Genomic DNA, 17,862 nt, shown 5'->3' with positions numbered 1-17,862 from the left:
GAGCTCTCTTTACTTACACTAGAGAGCCAGGAGGGCATGTGGCATATTTTGGCTTTGACGGCAAGGCCAGAGAAATCCTATCCAGTGGGTAAAGTGGGAGGGTGGAGAAGAATAGCAGCAAAAAGGCATTTTTTAGACTTAGATTTATCCCTTTTCCAGGCAATGCTGAACTAGTTAAAGCTACAGAGTAAGGTGTAATCCAGCGCTGATAAGCGTGATTGAGGTGAGAAAGAAATAGACCTTGTCTGAGTTGGGCTCACCCATGCCCAGTCTTTCAAATAAGCTAAATATAAGAAGTATGTGTACGTGCCTGTCACTGTGGGGAAGCTTCTGCAGGATCACATTGATATAAATAGATCCTGTGAGTATCTCTAGAGTTACCGGTGTATGTTTTTATCCGTTTGGGCTTATCAGTCATCCAAAAAAAATCAAGACCTTAAGGCTGAGGAGCTGCAATTTCTTACGGTTAACTCTGGCCAGAGCTGCATGTTGTATAAAGTCTCATTTGGTAGAGAGCAGCAGGAGGGAGAAGTGCAAATTTGTGTAGTCTGACGGTTTAAAGAGCCTGGTTCTCGAGTACAGCAAGGGCAGCCCTGGCCTCGAGGGCTACTACTGGAGGCACACGTCTGAAAGCTGCACTGCCTGCTCCCCTGCCTCCATACTGCTGTGGGACTGAGATCCCCTGGGGTGCTCTGACATGGTACAGTTAAATCTCGGCTTCCACTGCGCCCATCTGAAGCCAAACCATCCATGATAAGTCATGAGAGGTAACTGCAAGGTCCTGTTCCCACCCCCTGTATCTTCCCAGCCAGGATCACTCAGCTGCTAAGTCACACCTGCAGCCTCCATTTGCTTGAAGCATCGAGCATTGGGCTGCCTCACAGGCCCAGGAGGAGAGGGGACTTGGCATTTACCTGGCATCTGGGGGAGTCTGGACATCTGCTTTGTGAGCAGGGTTATGGTTACCTGGGATAGCTGGTGCTGTGCTGCTAACCCGAGATGTGAATGGGAGCTATGTGCCCAGCATTTGTTTTGGGGAGGGTTCCTTGCTATCCCCATCCTTGGAATGGTAAAATTATGTTACGGTTAGCAGTTCCCATCACTGTTGGCAGTCTCTGGCATATGACTTGATGCAGCTGTTGTGGCAAGACACAAATGAAGTCGTACTCTGAGAGCAGGCCGATGTTCTGATCTCTGCAGGCTTTGCAGTGTGCCTTGTGTGCAGACTTCACCATGGCTCCCCAGCTGGGAGCCGGTTTGGGCAGGACCTTCTAGCTCACCTGCACCTGAATGGCCTCAAGCTGTCTGACTCCTCTGTGGCTGTACATCGTCTCCTTGCAGATTCATCTAGTGCAAGGGCAGCATGTTCGCAGCATCCTTCTGATGGCCCAAGTCTCCTTAGAACAGGTGGCCATCCCTGCTTGCTAAAGCTCTTGCTCGTGTTAATCTGTGTTAGTCACAAAACTCATCCCTGCAAGTGAATCAAGCTGCTTATCGCTGCTGCCGAGCCGTGTACCCAGCCCTGCGTGGCACAGTCTGTGCTGAAAGGAGCAGGTTTCTCCATACCCAGCCTGTGCCTTCCTCCATCCCTTTGTCAAACACCAGGTAGAAGATTACCACCAGGACAGACGGACTGGTCCTGGCAGTGCCAGCCATCTCCAAAACAGCTCAGTTTCCAGCATCCATGCAGGAAGCTGTACGTCAGTCTTCTGCCTTGAGGTTTAGGAGCTGTCTGATAATTGCCATCCAATTTTATTCCTGGCCAATTTCTGCTTATTTGTTCTTTTGCCAGCACTGTTGTTTAAATACTGCTCCACCTCCTCAGTCCTGTGCGGACAGGGCTCGTATCCCTGCTCTGCCTCATCCCTGCTCTGCCTCTCTTCTGCCGCACAAGCTGTCCCCTGGCTGTTCTAGCGGCCGTCCTTGGCACCAGCTCCACTCTGAGTTCATCTTTCTGAGGCTGTGCCAGTCCAGATGAGGTCGTGCCAGGGCTTGTACTTAATGTTTCCCATATAATGCATCTCCTGCTGCATCCTGGGATGGTGCTGGCTTTATTCACAGCTGTTTCTTGCGGCGGACTCACAGCTAGCAGCTGGCTGACTGGTGTACTGGGTCTTCATCGTTCCCTGTGATTTATGACGGGCCAAATGCAAGGAGTGCAATGATCCTGCACTTCGGGGGATTCAGATTCACCCTACTTCTGCTGCTCCCGTAAGGTCAGAGCATGTTTTCCCTTGGCTTGCCAAGGCCTCGGGTGGGAACATTTTTATGTTAGGTTATTGAAGCTCAGGTATTAGCAGGATGCAAAATGGATGTGGGAACTTGCAGGTGCCTTTTGAGGAAGCCTGCTCTGCAGAGAGCCGTGCAGGCTCCTGGAGGTGCTGCGGGGCCGGGCAAACAGCTGGACTGTGACAGGAGCCGGTGCAGGACAGGGCAGGCAGGTGGCTGGGCCGGGGACAAGATGAGCGATGGACGTGCTGTCTGCGGCTTCCCTGCAGTTGAGGGCCCTGCTCCTTGTGAGATCCCAGTTCTTGCCTGCTTCTGGGATGCCCCTGAGCTCGCAAATGAGTGATTCTGGGGAAATCCTGCAGTAGGATGGGCTTAGGGACCAGTTGCTGTAACCTAGCAACAGCCTTCATCATGGCATAATGTAATTAATCCAGAGTTGGCTCAGTCTGGTGCTTAAAGATACCAGGACAAGTGGTGGAGCCTTTTTAACTTGTGGTTTTGCCTCCAAAACAAGCCTTCAGCATCTCAGGCTTCCAACATGTGCTTGGCCCTAGGATGGCTCACAGTGAGTATCCAGACCTGTCCTTCAGCCACTTTCCAGAGAGGTCGCTGAGCAAAGGGAAACAATCCCCTGGTGCCTTGAGAGAGCTGTTGTGCCTGAGCCCCACGGGCCCTACGGGCCTGGGCAGACCTTGGCCAAGGGAGGAGATGTGGAGTAGTTGGCAAAGGTTCAGGCGCGGAGCAGCCTGCAGGAAGCCAGGACGTTACGGGTTGAATCAGGAGGTGTTATTTGTCTGCACGTGTGCTGTGCTCAGAACTGGATGAAGGATGCTGTGTGGGGCCGCAACCCAGCCTGCAAAACCCATGAACGTGTCGTTATCTCCCAGTACTGCCCGGCTCTGGCTGACATCGGGAACAAGGAGGGGAGGCTGGCAGCGTGGCTTTCTCTTGCAGCGTAGGTGAGCTGGGAGGAGGAGGCTGTCGTGTTTCCAGGTGGCCAGGATGACCTGCAAGGTGCCGCTCTCCCCAGTTCCACCTTCCTGGTCCGCGGCCACGCCGTGCCCTTGTCCTGCTCCAGGCGGGCATGTGCGGGTGGGCAGCGTGTCGGCACGGGAGCTCTGCCTGCGCGTGAGGTTTGGCCTGGGAGGCAGATGCAGACGGAGACTGTGCTGGCATGTGCAGGCTGGCAGCAGGAAGGAGCCAGCCGGCTGGGAAAAGAGCAGGCTTCTCCCTGGAGCTGGTAGGAGAAACACCCCTTGTACTGTCAGCAGAAAACAGTTCCAGCGAGAGGGGCAGGACAGGGGGCTTGCTGCCTTGAGCACTGCCCGGTTTAGGGGACAACAGCCCAGCACGAGGGGTTGGTTCACGCATCACAGCGGAGGCTGGTGGGCAGCTGATGTCTCGGGGGGATAACGAGCAGCCGATGCTGGCATGTGGCACTTGGGCGGGCTGGAGCCAGGCCCTGGGTGCGCTGCCGCTGCCCGCTCAGCCGGGACCCAGCTCCCACCGCCTGCTGGGGCCGCACCGAACTCCTTGCCTGCAGGGCTGAGGGCACCCAGCCGGGCTGCAAGGCAGGCCCCAGCTCCCTCCCTAGACCCCGAGGCAGGCAGCAGGACTGGCTTCTCCCTTGTGTCAGCTAGGGAAGGGAGACGATGGGAAGAGGAGAGAGGCTGGAGGAGGGGAGAGCCCCACCACAGCCAGCCCAGGCCCAACAGCTCCCAGCTCTGTGCTGCTCCAGGGGGGCTTGGCTGCTCCTTACTCAAGCGTCACCCCCAGGCGGGAGGCGCAGGGCCCGGTGAGCATCAGCGAGGGGCCAGGCAGGCAGGGCAGTGGGCAGGGGTCCCATCCCGGCCAGGGTATCCCCACATTGCCATGGAAATGGGATTTCCCGGCAGCCTGTGGTGGTGATGCCTGCAGAGAGGTGGTGAACAGAGAGCCTTCCCTGTGCCCCTTGCCAGGGGGTGTGAGCAAACATGGAGCCCTATTCCCCCAAGCCTGCCTGTGCCCCTCTCCCCCTCACCCCCCACCCGTGGATGGGGCAGGGGACATGAAGGCTGCCAGCCCCAAGCTGTGTTGGCCCCACTGAGGCTGCTGCGGTCCCCAGCGGGCTGCAACGCGTTGCCCTGCTTGGCTGGCCACACAGCGAGGATGGTGACGGGAAAAATGAGCTTGGAGCAAAGGGAAGGTATCAAATATTAATCCCTGCTGTAAATTCAGCAGCGTGGGAGGGAGAAGAGCAGTGCACAGCATCCCTGGCACCCTCCCGGTACCATGCGTGAATCACACACAGGCCCCCAGACCCCCTGGGCCCACAGGGGCACAGCACTGGATGCCCATCGCTCCATTTCCCATGGGGTGGCTGTGGCAGGGGGTGCTGCAGGCCCTATCCCCACGCTGTTGCCCTGGTGCTGGAGCCCTCACTCTGCTGGGCGCCGCTGCAGTGGCGGCAGCCCCCACGGACAGCGAGCGGCCCGGGATCACACAGAGCCAGGGACCGGCAGCCGCCACCGGTCTTGCCAGCTCTGGGGCACCTGAGCACTGCGGGCAGCTCTTGTGGTCACACGTGCGTTCTCCGGGTCCTGGGGTCACGTTCAGTGACTTGGAGAAACCCTTGGAGAAACACAAGCCCCGAAAGTTGCAGAGAACCAGCAAGAGCTGAACAGAGCCTTGGAGTAAATATGTTCTCTTTGACCAATCTCCGAAAAGCGCCCGGCAGCGGGGTCTAAGCTGCCGGCCTTACCCAGCCCCAGCTGTGCTGGTGCCACGGCCGTGGGCTTCAGGGGGATCAGGGAACGGATTTGCTAAAATAAATAAAGCGGTGGCGGTGTTGGCAAGTGCGAGGCAAGTCCCAGGCTGGTCCATACCAGGTGTCCTGGCTACAGCACGGGCCCTGCATCACCTCCGAATGCTCAGTACAGAAACCTGACCCGGCCCCACAGGCTGTGCGCTGGGGTTGCGCGGATGCTTCTGCCGTGTTTGGGAGGGCGAGTACCCCTCTGCCGTGACCCAGAAACCGTCTCCACGCCTGCCTCGCTGGAGCCGCTCGTGCTTGGTTGGAGCCATGCCCAGGCCCCGTTTCTCACCGATCACCCTGTGAGCACAATCGCCCTGACGCCAGGCTCCATCTCACCGGTGTCCCCGGGGCCAGGCTCGCGGCTGCCTACGCAGCGCTGTCGTTTCCAATTGCGGTCCCCGCGCGGAGCTGCTCGGCCCACGCAGGGGCTGCTCGCGTCCTCTCGTTGTGCAGCCATGCTGTTGGGGCTGCGCGGCCCTTCCTGGCACCACTCATGGGAATATCAGAGCTGCCAGTACGGGTGATGTGGGGATCTGCCACGTTGCCCACACGCTGTCCCGGGCAGCCCCAAACACCCACAGGGTGGGATTCACCTGCCTTGTTCCCTGGGCTTGCAAGGGCAGCCTGCAGGAGGGAGGCTTGGCCCTGATCTCCCCAGGCTGGGCGTTTTGGGGACCTGCTGACCACGTAGCTTCTGCCAGCCTGTCCCATCCCGCTGAGCAGATCCCGGGCTGTGACCTGCACTGGCCTGGCCGCCCGGTCCATCACGACTGGTGGGTCGGCAGCTTCAGCCCAAGGTGCATCCGTGCTGGTGGGCATGCACTGTCTTGCCAGTGCTCAAGACAGAGATGGAAGCCACTTCTACGTTTAATTCCTTTCAAATGATTTTTTTTTCCCATTTCTTTCTGAGCCTCGCTGCAGTGCCAGCTCCCTTTGCTCCCCCAGACCTGGCCGTGCTGGGCTCCCCTGGCTCCAGCACACCCAGTGCCCCAGTCCCGCTGCCAGCCTGATGCCAGGGGGCTCCTGGGAAAGCCCCCTTGCTGCAGGATGCTCCCTCGCTGCCTGTGCTCGCTTCCTCGGTGAGTCTTGGGCCCTCCTGGTAGAATACAACAGCATTTTGCAAATGCCCAGGAAGGGCCCAGCTGTGACGTTGCCCAGCACTGGCATGGCCAGAGCTGTCCTCTCCCATGTCCACGCTCGAGGCCTGTGTCCCCCCTTCCATCGTGTCAGTCAGTGCCGGAGGCTGGGACCCGGAGAGCCCCCGTCCCAGCAGGAGATCGGAGGGCTGTCCTGCACCGCTCACCCGCTTCCCCCCTGGGTCAGCGTCTCGGGGCACCCGCTTGGTGCTCCAGCTCCTGCCCCAAGCTGTGGTGCTCAGCACCAAGGGGCCTCGGGGGCTGTTGCCGTGGCAGGTGCTGCCCTGAGCGAGCTGGGTATCGCATCTCTAGCCCAAGTCAGGAGGGAGCTGGGCTTGGGGCCAGGCAGCAGCTTGTGAATCCAGCCAAGCCCAAAACCTCTGAGATTTTTCCATTTCTTGCCGCCCAGAGATGGGGCTGCCTCTGCCAGGTCACCCTGTTTTTGCAGCCACTCCCTTGCCACCTGCGGGGCTGTGCCGGTCAGAGGAAGGCACTGATGAAAATGAGCAGGGGAGCTGGGGGTGTGGCGGGACTCGGGGATCCCAGCACCGGGGCCAGCAGGATGGCAGCGAGGAGATGCCCGGCTCTGCGGCAGCCCCGGTGGGATGGGTGGCTCCCAGGGCTGGCAGGTGACCCATGGGTGCTGCCTGTCTGTCCCCACAGCTGCCCCCTCCCGCGTTCCCAGCTCCCCACGCTGTCCCACGGCTCCAGCACAGCAGGCTGGGGCAGCTGTCCCCATGCATGGTGGGATGCCCTGGTGGCACTCTCAGCTCGGGGACATCTCGATGAACCCGCAGGTGCAGGTGGAGGCTGGAGGGGTCCGGCACACTGCGGGGCAGTGGGGATTGACCCCTGCAAGCAGCAGCTCCCTCAGCACAGAGTCAAGCTAAATGGGACGGTTCAGGGAGGCTGGAAATAGAAGAAATGTCTCCAGGCACCCTATATCCCACAGCACTGTGGGAGAGGGGGGGGGACAGCAGGGACCAGCCCTATGGGCTTTGCATCAGTGGGGACTGGTCCCTGGGGAGGCCTGGTGTGATGCCCCCTTCCCCACAGGCTGCACAGGTTGGGGGTGAGCCCCCCAACCCCAAAGCCGAGGTTGGTCCTGCCTGAGGCGGCCAAGGGCACAGCTGCTCACAGCCCCCAGCACTTCCCAACCAAAACCAGCAGCCACACGGGGGGAGGAGACGGTCCCACTGCCCCTCACCACAGGGCGCATGGGGACACAGTCCAGCCTGCTCACCGCCACTGAGCCCCATTGCCCTTGGGCAGCTGAGGCTCTGTGACGGCCCTAAAGTGTGGGGCTGGGGCTCTGAACAGGTGACAGCCACTGCGGACTCCCACCCACCCTGGCCCTTGCAGGTGTCACCCAAATCCACAGCTGCAGGGACAGAGGTGGCACTGCAGGGGACGCAGACCCTGTGCCCTTGGCGCAGGCATCTCAGCACCTGCCTGGCAGCAGCATCCCCTGCATCAGGACTCTGTGTGTTCCCCACAGGATTTGGTCTCCCGCATCTTTTGGGTGATTTTCCTGGATTTTACCCCGTTGCTTTCTGGCTGGCTCCCAGCCAGCGCTGCCTTGCTTGTCCTGCCCTCCCTTTGCAGCTGCAGATTTACGCCCATCCCTGTGGCTGTGTGGGGTGCTGAGCAACACCCCCCCCCCTGCCCCGAGCTGCGAGCTGGCCTGGCCCTGGCACCCACGTGCAGCAGTGGCGGTGCGGCGAGCCCCGTCAGGGCTCAGCTCAGGCATGGGGCTGGCTGGCGCAGGGCTGGCGGCAGGTGGGGAGCAGATGGAGCAGCGCAGCGGGGGCCGCGGGGGCCGCAGGGCTGGGAGCAAGGGGCAGCGGGAGCAGCCGAAACGAGCGCTGCGTCCCGCAGGGAGGAAAATGGAAGCGCTGAGGGGGAGTGACAGGGCCCCGGGCCCCAATGCCCTGCGTCGAGAACGGGCTTCGCTCACCTGTGCAGCTCACAAGAGCTGCCCCTTGCAGCACCTGCAGCCGTTGTGCCCCGCTCAGCTGTGCAACGAATTCCTGGGGCTCAGCCCTCTCAGCTGTCCCCACAGCACCCCTGGGAGCACAGGGGCATTTGGGGGCAAAGTGCCTAACAGATGCCCGTGGCACATTTCTGCAGGGAGTCACAGCAATGCCAGCACCAGCACAGACAGGTGCTGGGTACAGCCAGCAGGTGCATCCCCGGACCCCCCGCCCTGCCCCTGGGCGCTCGGCAGCAGTGGGGGAAGGCAAGGGGACCGTGTGTCCATCTGTCCATCCCTGTGCACCACCACCACAGTCCCGGAGGCCACGCGTAAGGACATCTGCACCGGGTCACCGTGAGTCGGTTTCCAGACCTGAGCACGACTGCGAGCACTCAGCCAGCGGCGCTGCCCGTGCCCGGCGCTGCTCCCCGCAGCGGGCATCGCGCCACAGCAGCCCACGGCGCTCCCGCTCCGAGCGCACCCAACGTGTGCGTGTGCATGCGTGTGTGCGTGCACACGGGTGTGCAGGCGTGCTGCTGGCACGGCAGTGACTCCAGCGCTCCTCTGCTCCGTGCACACACGCGACAGTACAGGGGGATGCTTGCGGTGCCGCAGCGGAGGGGGGAAGGATCTTTGCCGGGGAGGATTTTGAAATGCAGCAAATCCCATTAAGGCAGCCGCTGCGCAGAGACGTGGGCCTGCAGCTCGGAGCTGCCTGCGACCCCCAGGCCGCCCCGGCGGGTCCCCAGCGCCAGGGCCGCTGGCCAGGGCGTGCCGCCGGCGGGGGAAGTGGGGAAACTGAGGCAGGGCCCGCCCGCTGCGGCCGTCGTGCGCTGGCAGCCCTCGGGCACGGTGCCGCCCGTCTCGGCGCTGCCGTTGTGTCACCTGAGTGCCCCCCCCCGGGGCTCCGGGCGGAGGCAGCCCCGTCGCGCCGGGGAAAATGGGGCCGCCGCACGGCGGGCGGGGGGCCCGGAGTGCGATGGGGATGGGGATGGGATGGGATGGGGATGGGGATGGGGATGGGATGGGGTAGATGGGGATGGGGATGGGATGGGGTAGATGGGGATGGGGATGGGATGGGGATGGGGATGGGGATGGGGATGGGGATGGGATGGGGATGGGATGGGGTAGATGGGGATGGGGATGGGATGGGGATGGGGATGGGGATGGGGATGGGGATGGGGATGGGGATGGGGATGGGCCGAACCGAACCGAACCGAACCGGGGCCGGGCGGGGGGCGGGGAGGCGGTACCGGGGGGTGGCCCCTGTCCGGCCCGGCCCGGCCCCGGCCGGTAACTCCGCCTGCCGTATTTATGGGAAAACAAGCGGCGGAGCCGGGCGGCCGCGGCGGAGCGCCGTGCCGTGCCGTGCCGTGCCGTGCCGTGCCGTGCCGTGCCGTGCCGTATCGGGCGGAGCTGGGCCGGACCGTGGCCACCAGGGCGGCGGCGGGCCGAGCGTAGCGCGGCGGTGGGGATGCAGCGGGGGGGCCGCCGAGGCCGCGGGTGCGGAGCAGGTAAAGAGGGGACAGAGCGGGGGGGGGGGTCGGGGCCTTCAGCACCCCCGGGACCGTCTCCTTGCGGCCCCCCTCGGTCCATCCCATCCCATCGCATCCCATCGCATCCCCCCACACTTCCCCCGTGCCCCACATCCCCGTTCCATCCCCCGTCCCCTCCGGGCCAGCGCCGCCCGGCCCCCCCCCCGCCATCCTCATCCCATCGCATCTCCAGCCCCCTTCCAGGACAGCCCCGTCCCCATCCGCATCCCGTCCCCCCGGGGCATCCCGCCCCATCGCATCCCATCCCCGTGCCCCCACCCCACCCCGCGGCAGTGCCCGGCCGGCCCAGCTCGCCCTGGGCCGAGCTCCGCGCCCCGCGCGGCCCAGCGGGCCCGGAGCCGCCCGGATGCCGGAGCGCAGCGCGGGGGTGCCCGGGGCCACCGCCCTGGGGCCGCCGGGGAGCGGCGGCGGCAGCGCCCGGGGCAGCCCCGGAGCCTCCCGGCCGCGTCCCGCAGCCCCGCCGGGGCGCCCGCCCCACGCAGCCACCCCGGCCCCTGGCCCGGGCCCTGGAAGCCGCGCGGGTGACAGCGGCAGCGGGGGGACACCGGGCCCGGCGATGCCTCCCGGCCCTAGCGCCCGACGCCCCCACGCTCCCGGCTCCCTCGGCCATGCCCATCTGCGGGTGCCCCCCCAAGGGTGGGAGCCCCCAGCACCCTCCCCTGCAAGAGGAAACGGGGCCGGGTCTGGGGGCCGGGCAGGCGGGGGACATCGGGGTGGCCGGAGGGGTCCCTGCCCCTGCCCTGCAGGTGCCACCCACCCCATGTCCAAATGCCAGAGCTGAGGCTTGGGGCACGGCCCTGCACTGGGGCCGGGTCCCCACGCTCCAGCAGGGCGACCCCCCCCCCCCCCTCCCGGCCGTGTAGGTGGGGCAGGGAGTGCAGGGGCACCCATGGGTGCTGGGGCAGGGAGCTACGGGTTCCAGGCAGGGGCTGTGGGGCTGTGGGGGGTGCCCTGGGCACAGGAGCTGGGGACAGGGGCCCAGGGCAATGGGGGGGGGGGCAGAGAGCACTGTGTATTTGACATGTTCATGGGGGCCGGGGGCGGTGGGTTCCCTCACTGGGGAACCTGTGCACTGGCAATGCCCAGGGCAGCGTGTGCAGGCAGCACTGGCCGTCAGCACCCTCCTGCTGCGTGCACGGAGTGCACAGGCCTGGGCTGCGCTCAGTGCATACGGCGCAGCGTGCGCAGGAGGCAGCACACTGGTGGTGTGTCCAGCATGGTTTGCACAAGCCCTGTACTTGCAGTGCACAGGGTTCCTGGGTCACGCTGTGATGCGTGCACACACACACTGCACCTAAGGCCGTGGATGCTGCCAGCGTGCTGGCAGCAGCCACAGGGCCGTGCACAGGCAGTGAGCTCAGTGCAGCGCAGCGTGCGCCAGCAGCGTGCTTGCGCTGTGTGCGGTGGTGCAGCGGGAGGGTGCTCGGTGCAGTGCACGTGGAGGCAGCTTGCTTGCAGCACAGGCAGGGGGCGTGCTGGCCGTGTACCCCGAACAGGGCACCCATGCAGCGCACCTCTGCATGCTCAGAGTGACGGCTGCAGGCCGGGTGTGGGGCAATGCCCAGACAGCACGCACAGAGCACGCACTGGCAGCGTGTGCGGTGCAGTGTGTGGCAGTGCTCAGTGCTGTGCCCACCAGCAGCACGCTCTCTGTGGGCACGGGGAAGGACGCAAGCAGGGAGCAGCAGCACTTGTGGTGCCCAGGCAGTGCGGTGGGCACTGACACTGGCACTGCACAGCCCCTGCACCACCCACTCATGCCACATGTGGGGAGCGATCCCGCTTTGGGAGCTCCCCGAGGGCAGTGGTGCTGGGGATATGCAGGATGTGGGAGGACGGCAGTGCCCCTGCTCACCCCTAGGCACTTGGTGCCTGGACAGTCCCCCGCTGCCACCCTGGCTGACCCCATGGCTCAGCCCCCTCCTCAGGGGCCCTGCTGAGCGCCACCTGAGCAGAGTGGCCTGTGTGACACCGGTGTCTGTCCCTGCCACAGGTGGCCTCAGCAGCACCATCCCATCTCTGACCCCAGCACGCAAAGCTGCAGGTGCTCCCCGTGCGATGCTGCAAAGCCCTGGCTCCCCCTGGCCCCCCAGTGCGCAGCCGCCCCACCAGCCTCCCCACGCACCCACGCTATCCTCGCAGAGGAGGAATAATTCGGGGAAACCATAGCAACCCCGGGCCCGCGGCACTGGGGATGCCAGCACCGCTGCTGTCCCCGGGTTCCCCCACCAGCACGGCCTCACGCGGCTCTGCAGGCGGGGGATGCTGCTGGGGCGGGCGGGGGGGGGACGTGCCCCTGCGGTGTAACCGGAGCAGGTGTAACACGTGCCCCCCCCCACACGTGCCCCGCTGTGTAATGCAGTGCCCGTGGCCCCGGGGCGCGGGGGAGCACGCAGTGGCTCAACGGGGCTGGGGCTGGCTGTGGTTGAAGGACCCACCTCACTGCCCCCTCTGCCCCACAGCCCCAGCAGCTGCCCGCCCTCGTGGCCGGGGTTCCCGGGACCCTCACGTGCCTCTTTTATTTTGCAGTGCTGGGATGGAGCCACCACGGGGCCCTCGGCCAGCTCAGCCCACCCACCCCATCCCTGCTGCGGCCGGACCAGGTAGGACCCTGGCCCGCAGGCCACGATTCCCTGCCCGTGAGCTGCCCCGACGCCATGGGGATGGGCTCCCCAGTGCCACCGCTGGCATCACCACAGCTGCTTCCCTGTGCCCTGTGGCCATGGGCCCTCCCAAAGGCACCTCCTGGCCTTTTCCAGACCGGCCTCCATCTCTCCCTGGCCACTGGGCTCCCCATTCCCCCCAGGGACATGTCCCCTGCTGCCTTCTCCCCCAACCCCCCCCCAGCTTCACCCCTTGCCTAGCATCCGTGTCCCCCCCCAGCTTCAGGACAAGACAGGGGGTTATCCAGGTGGGAAACGAAGGCTACAAGGGAGCCAAGGCCTCTGCCACATCTCTGCGTAGTTGATACTGCTTCTTGACAAATAAAGTCTGTTCCTTTTCTCCCTGAAATACATTCCCTGTGGTCCTCTGCTTCTGTTCAAAGCAAAACGCATTTTGATGGCCTTTACCATGCACCTTTGTTGTTTCCTGGAGCTGCTCGCACACACGTGTGCTTCCGTGCCTCCTGGCCAGGTGGCCAAAAAAGGTTTGAGTGTTAAAGACGGTTGGGTGTCCCCACTGTGGGCAAAGCTGGCTGTAAGCGCACTTGGTGCCAGTTACAGTCTGCAGACATTTTTCAATGGTCTTTCAATGAACACCACTGCAAAACCCACCAGATCCTCTGGGACCTTGTCTTCTTCCCTGGTCACTTTGGGGGTGCCAGGATCATGCTGGTGTGCCTCCTCATCACATGTGTGGCGGGGGACTCTGCCCCCCCAGCTGGGAGCATCATCCCACAGCACTGTGGGCACTGTGCAGGTGCCTGGTGTGCACCGGATCCTGTGTCCTGTGTAGACGCAGGAGCTACAGCCCCTGTCCCACCAGCAGAGACGTGACTTGGTGCAGGACAGCCTGGGACATGGGAGAGGACAAAGCTGGAGGGCGCTGAGCGAGCACAGCCCCTCCGGAGCTGGATTATTGGCAGGAGTCTCAGGAGCACAGGTAGCCCAGGGGTGCTCCGAGCCGTGGCTGGTGGGGAAGTGGCAGAGGGTGTGGTGAGTGCTCACAGTGCCTGTCCCTGAGCAATGCTGCTGGCTGGGCTGTGCTGCCCGCACTGCTGGGATTGGGTGCATCGTGTGCTGGGACAAGGGTGCGCAGTCCTGGGACACCCCCCTGGCTGCTTGGCTGGTCACGGTGGGATGCCGGGCACACATTTCCCATATGCTACAGACCCTCCCCTTACTGAGTCCCCCAACCCCTGTTCTGAGCTTCCTTGTGATGCTGCAAGATGGTCCCCATGTCCTGCGCCCTGGCCCCAAAAGCTGGGGCAGGGAGGTCAGCGGCCTCCTCTCCCTACGGCGAGCTGGCACAGCAGTGCCACGCAGCTCTTTCTTCCCAGGTGCACCTGCAGGTGCTATGGCATTTGGTCCTTTATTTGTACTCCGGATTGCGAACATCTCCAACTGGCGTTTTTCTGCTTCTCCCCCCAGCTGGGAGCAGCCTTCTAAAAGCAGCAGCGGAGGCTGAGACACCCCTGATCTCCCAGCTCTGAAGAGGTGGCTGAAATTCCCCTGAGCCAAGGGCTGTGGGGCTTTATCCCAAGCTGTCGTGGCCCCTGAGATCCTCGCCAGGATTTAGGGACCTTGTCTGTTCTCTTGCAGGGCCAGCTGCCTTCCTCTGAGGCCATCTGAAGGGGACTGGCGATAGAAGTGTCACTTTTAAGATGACACGAACGGACCCACCTGACATCCTGGTGTCTACGGTGTACCAAGACATAAAGGTGGCCTCCACAGCCCCCGGGGATTCGATCGTCCGCCAGCCCCTGCCACGATGTGATGCCTCCATGTCCTCCTCCCTGCCCCGCGAGCCGCAGCCCTTCAACAAACGTCACTGCAGGAGCTTTGACTTCCTCGAGTCGCTGGACGAGCAGCTGGGCACCCCCCCGGCCATGGAGCGCCCCTGCCCACATCCCGGCACTCCCGAGCCTGCGCCGGGGCTGCCAGGCAGGCGCGCGCCCCCGAAGCCAGACCCCTATGGTGGCAGGGCCCCCCCGCCAGCCAGGGAAGCTTCCCGGGGTGAGCCGAAGAGGCGAGCCCGGTCCAAGAGTGCGCCACGGGTGAAGTCCACCTTCACGCCGGTGCCCATCGCTGTCACAGCGTCACCACCGCCAGCCCGGCGTGGGCGGGAGGCGCTGCGGGTGGTGCGGGAGACGTCCCGCACCGAGCCTTCGCCGCGCCGCGAGAGCCACGTGCCCCTGCGGGCGCTGGCCAATGAGGTGCACCCCATCAAGCTGCAGCCACAGCGCAGCAGCGTCAGCCGCATCTCCCCGCTCTGCGTGGGCAGCAACTGCTTTGAGGAGGGGCTGGGCACCAAGGTGGGCGCCAGCCCCCACGTCAAGTGCCGGGTGGATATCAAGCCAGATGAGGCGGTGCTGGTGCACGCCGCTCGCAGCCTGCGGGCCACACACAGCAGGCCAGAGCCACCGCGCTGGCCCCGCACGCCTGGGGCTGCCCGCAGCCTGGCGGTGCCAGGGAGCAGGCAGGTGTCCGTGTCCCGCACACCCACCCCAAGTGACTCCTACAGTGGGGAGCCCCCGCTCCTGCCCTACCCTGGTGAGTACTACGAGGCGGACCCCCGGGCGCTGGCATACCAGACGGTGCCGGTGCCGTCCTCACGGGACTTTAGGGAGTACCCCGAGAGGGGCTGCATGACCTTCTCAGCCCCCAGCGTCCCCACCAAGTTCTTCTACGCGGAGGAACCAGTGCGGTGCCCCAGCCCCGCTGTGCCGCTGCGGAGCTCGGGCTATGCCAGCTACCCCTACCCCGGGCGCCATGGCCCCCCGCAGCACTTTTATGCAGAGGACCCAGCCAAAGCCGGCGTCCACACGGTGCCACCCCGGACGTTGTATGTGGAGGAGGCACGGGGCTTCCCCGTGCAGGAGGCACCCACCCATGCCTTCTATGGAGAGGAGCCCCGCTTCTATGCGCCCCGTGGCACCCCCATCAAAACCGTCTACGCTGAAGATGCCCGTACATACCCAGCCCTCGGCTCCTCAGCCAGGGTCTTCTACGCTGAGGACTACGGGAAGTACCGTGAGCGGGAGATGCTTTCACGGACATGCCCCCCTCCCCGCAGCACCCAGCCCTTGCACTTTGGCGATTGGTACTGCCCCGAGCGGAGCGCGCTGCCTTACCAGAGCTTGCAGGTGTCGCGCTTTGCCCCACAGCCAGCCGGGCGCGAGGCCATGCTGTCCTCCTGGCACGCCAGCTACAGCACAAACCCCCCGCGGCTGGGCCGGGACAGCCAGCACTACTCCAAATCCTGGGACAACATCCTGGCACCTGCAGCACGCAGGGAGGACGCCCTGCAGCGTGGGCGCAGCTACGAGAACCTACTTGCCCAGGAGCAGCACCGTGCCTTATCCCCCGATGAGCGCCGGCAGCCGGTGGTGATCAACCTGTCAAGCTCACCCAAGCGCTACGCCGCCCTGTCCCTCTCAGAGAGCTCCATCCTCGAGCGCGTGCATGCCGATGGCAGCCGTGGCCCCCTGGGCCGCTCCTGGTACGTCACGCCAGAGATCACCATCACTGACAACGACATCCGTGCCAACGGGCTGGGCAGGAGCGAGAGGCGCTCGGCCAGCTGGGATGTGCTGGATGCGGGGCGGGAGCAGGCGCCCTACGCTGTGCCCTATGCCCCACAGCCTGTCTCCAAGGAGAGCAGCTCAGCACGCCAGCGCAGTCTGGAGCAGCTGGACGAGCTCATCACCGACCTCGTTATCGACTACAAGCCGGCACCGGGCCACCATGCTGGGGACAGGGACAGCCTCGCCGAGCAGCTCAAGAAGCTCCTGAGCACCAGTGCCCCAGGGCCGCCCCGGCGGAGCGAGGGGAGGAAGGTCCCTCCTGGAGCGCCTGAGGGGCTCCGGCCTACAAAGGAGCAACCGGGTCCCAGCTCCTTTGGTAGTGCCCCACGCCCCCAGCCCTCCCCGCCAGCCACCGGCACCTTTGAGAAGCCGCTGGAGAACTGCTCGCCCGACCTGAGCGCGGAGGAGGACGACATGATGATGTGCTCGAACGCCAAGTGCCGGCGGACGGAGACCATGTTCAACGCCTGCCTCTACTTCAAGTCGTGCCACAGCTGCTACACATACTACTGCTCCCGGCACTGCCGCCGCGAGGACTGGGACACACACAAGGAAAGCTGCGTCTATGGGCGTGTGGGCAGCGTCTGCCGCCACGTGCTGCAGTTCTGCCGGGAGAACACTGAGGTGCACAAGGCCTTCTCGCGCATCGCCAAGGTGGGCTACCTCTCCCGAGGCCGCGGCGTGCTCTTCCTGGGCTTCCCCAACTCGGGCTCGGCTGAGAACTTCCTCCAGTTCGGCCTGGAGAGCCTGCTCATGTCCCCCACCTACCTGTCCCTGCGGGAGCTGGACAGCTACTCGGACAACCTGGGGGACTACGCCCGGGAGCTGCGGGAGACTGGCAACCAGTATGACCCTGATGAATGTTTCCTCTTGAATGTAACCGTGGCCGTGGCCCAGAAAGTGCCAGAGAGGCCGTCTCCGAAGATGCAGGTGCCAACGGTCAGGAAATACGCCAAGGTGGCCTTAGCCTCCTCCAGCCCCGAGAAGAAGATCCCGAAGAAGGAGCGGGACATGGAGACCTTGATCCTGACGCCACCGCCCGGCACAGCGGACATCGACAAGGAGGGCGAGGAGGGCCGCAAGGCGCGGGAGGTCTGCTTCATCAACATCCAGCGAGAGCTGCGCATCCGCGGCGTATTCCTGCGGCACGAGTTCCCTGCTGTCTACGAGCAGCTCTGCGACTTCGTGGAGAGCAACAAGCGCTTCACCCCCACCACCATCTACCCCATCGACAAGAGGACAGGCAAACAGTTCATGTGCATGATCATGGCAGCCTCCGAGCCCCGCACCTTGGACTGGGTGGCCAGCCCCAACCTCCTGGACGACATCATGTGAATGCGGCGCGATGAACATCTTCCCCCCCCCCCAGCCCCCGTCTGACCCCTTCTGTAGACAGGCGTTTTCCCGGCGGTGCGGTGGGACGGGCACCCCCATCGCTCCCCGCGGGTGCCAGGGCAGGGCAGGGCAGGGCAGGGCGCTGCGCCGGGGGCAGCCGGGGGCTGGGGACGCCCTGCGGGGGGGCTGCACCCAGAGCCGCCGGCTGCTGGGCCGGGGCAGCCGCGGGGTGGGGGCGGGGGGGGGGGGAAGGAAGGAGCCGGGGCTCGCCACGGGGCACCGGGCACCGCTGCCGCTGCTCGGTGTCCGGCAGCACCCTGCAGGCCCCCGGGCGCCGCGGCCGGAGCCCCTCCGCTCCTGCCCCACGCACCCTGCCCGCGCCCAGGGACCCGGCCCGGCGCTGCGGGACGCGTCCCCGGGGGGGGTCCCAGGGCCCCGCTGCGGCTCCGGGAGGAGCCCCCAGAGCTCGAGGGGCACCGCTGGGCGCTGCTGGCGGCCCGCGGGGCTCTGCGGGGCTGCCGGGGGCGGCGGCCGGAGCCGGGACGGGGCCCGTGAGGCGCGGCCCGGGGCCGGACCCGGCCGGGGGGGGG

General features: G+C 64.8%; 1 protein-coding gene across 4 annotated transcripts; it reads left to right on the top strand.

Annotated features, from left to right (window-relative positions):
• Positions 1–365: 365 nt before the first annotated feature.
• On the top strand, positions 366–17,841 carry AJM1 (apical junction component 1 homolog). Of its 4 annotated transcripts, none has more exons than XM_083807560.1 (3): positions 366–2,216; positions 12,220–12,293; positions 13,953–17,841. In XM_083807560.1, exon 3 carries the CDS (start codon positions 14,015–14,017, stop codon positions 17,270–17,272), a length of 3,258 nt encoding a protein of 1,085 aa, XP_083663686.1. In that variant the 5' UTR covers positions 366–2,216; positions 12,220–12,293; positions 13,953–14,014; the 3' UTR covers positions 17,273–17,841. The 4 variants fall into 4 exon arrangements, with proteins under 4 accessions (XP_083663686.1, XP_083663684.1, XP_083663687.1 ...); XM_083807558.1 differs by lacking the exon at positions 366–2,216 and adding an exon at positions 9,359–9,648; XM_083807561.1 differs by lacking the exons at positions 366–2,216; positions 12,220–12,293 and adding an exon at positions 9,359–9,648.
• The last annotated feature ends 21 nt before the right edge of the window (positions 17,842–17,862 follow it).

Source organism: Anser anser, assembly GCF_964211835.1.
Source record: "Anser anser genome assembly, chromosome: 21".
Lineage (NCBI taxonomy): Eukaryota > Metazoa > Chordata > Aves > Anseriformes > Anatidae > Anser > Anser anser.
Note: the sequence above shows the minus strand (reverse complement) of the source record. Positions and strands in the feature narration are given on the sequence as shown.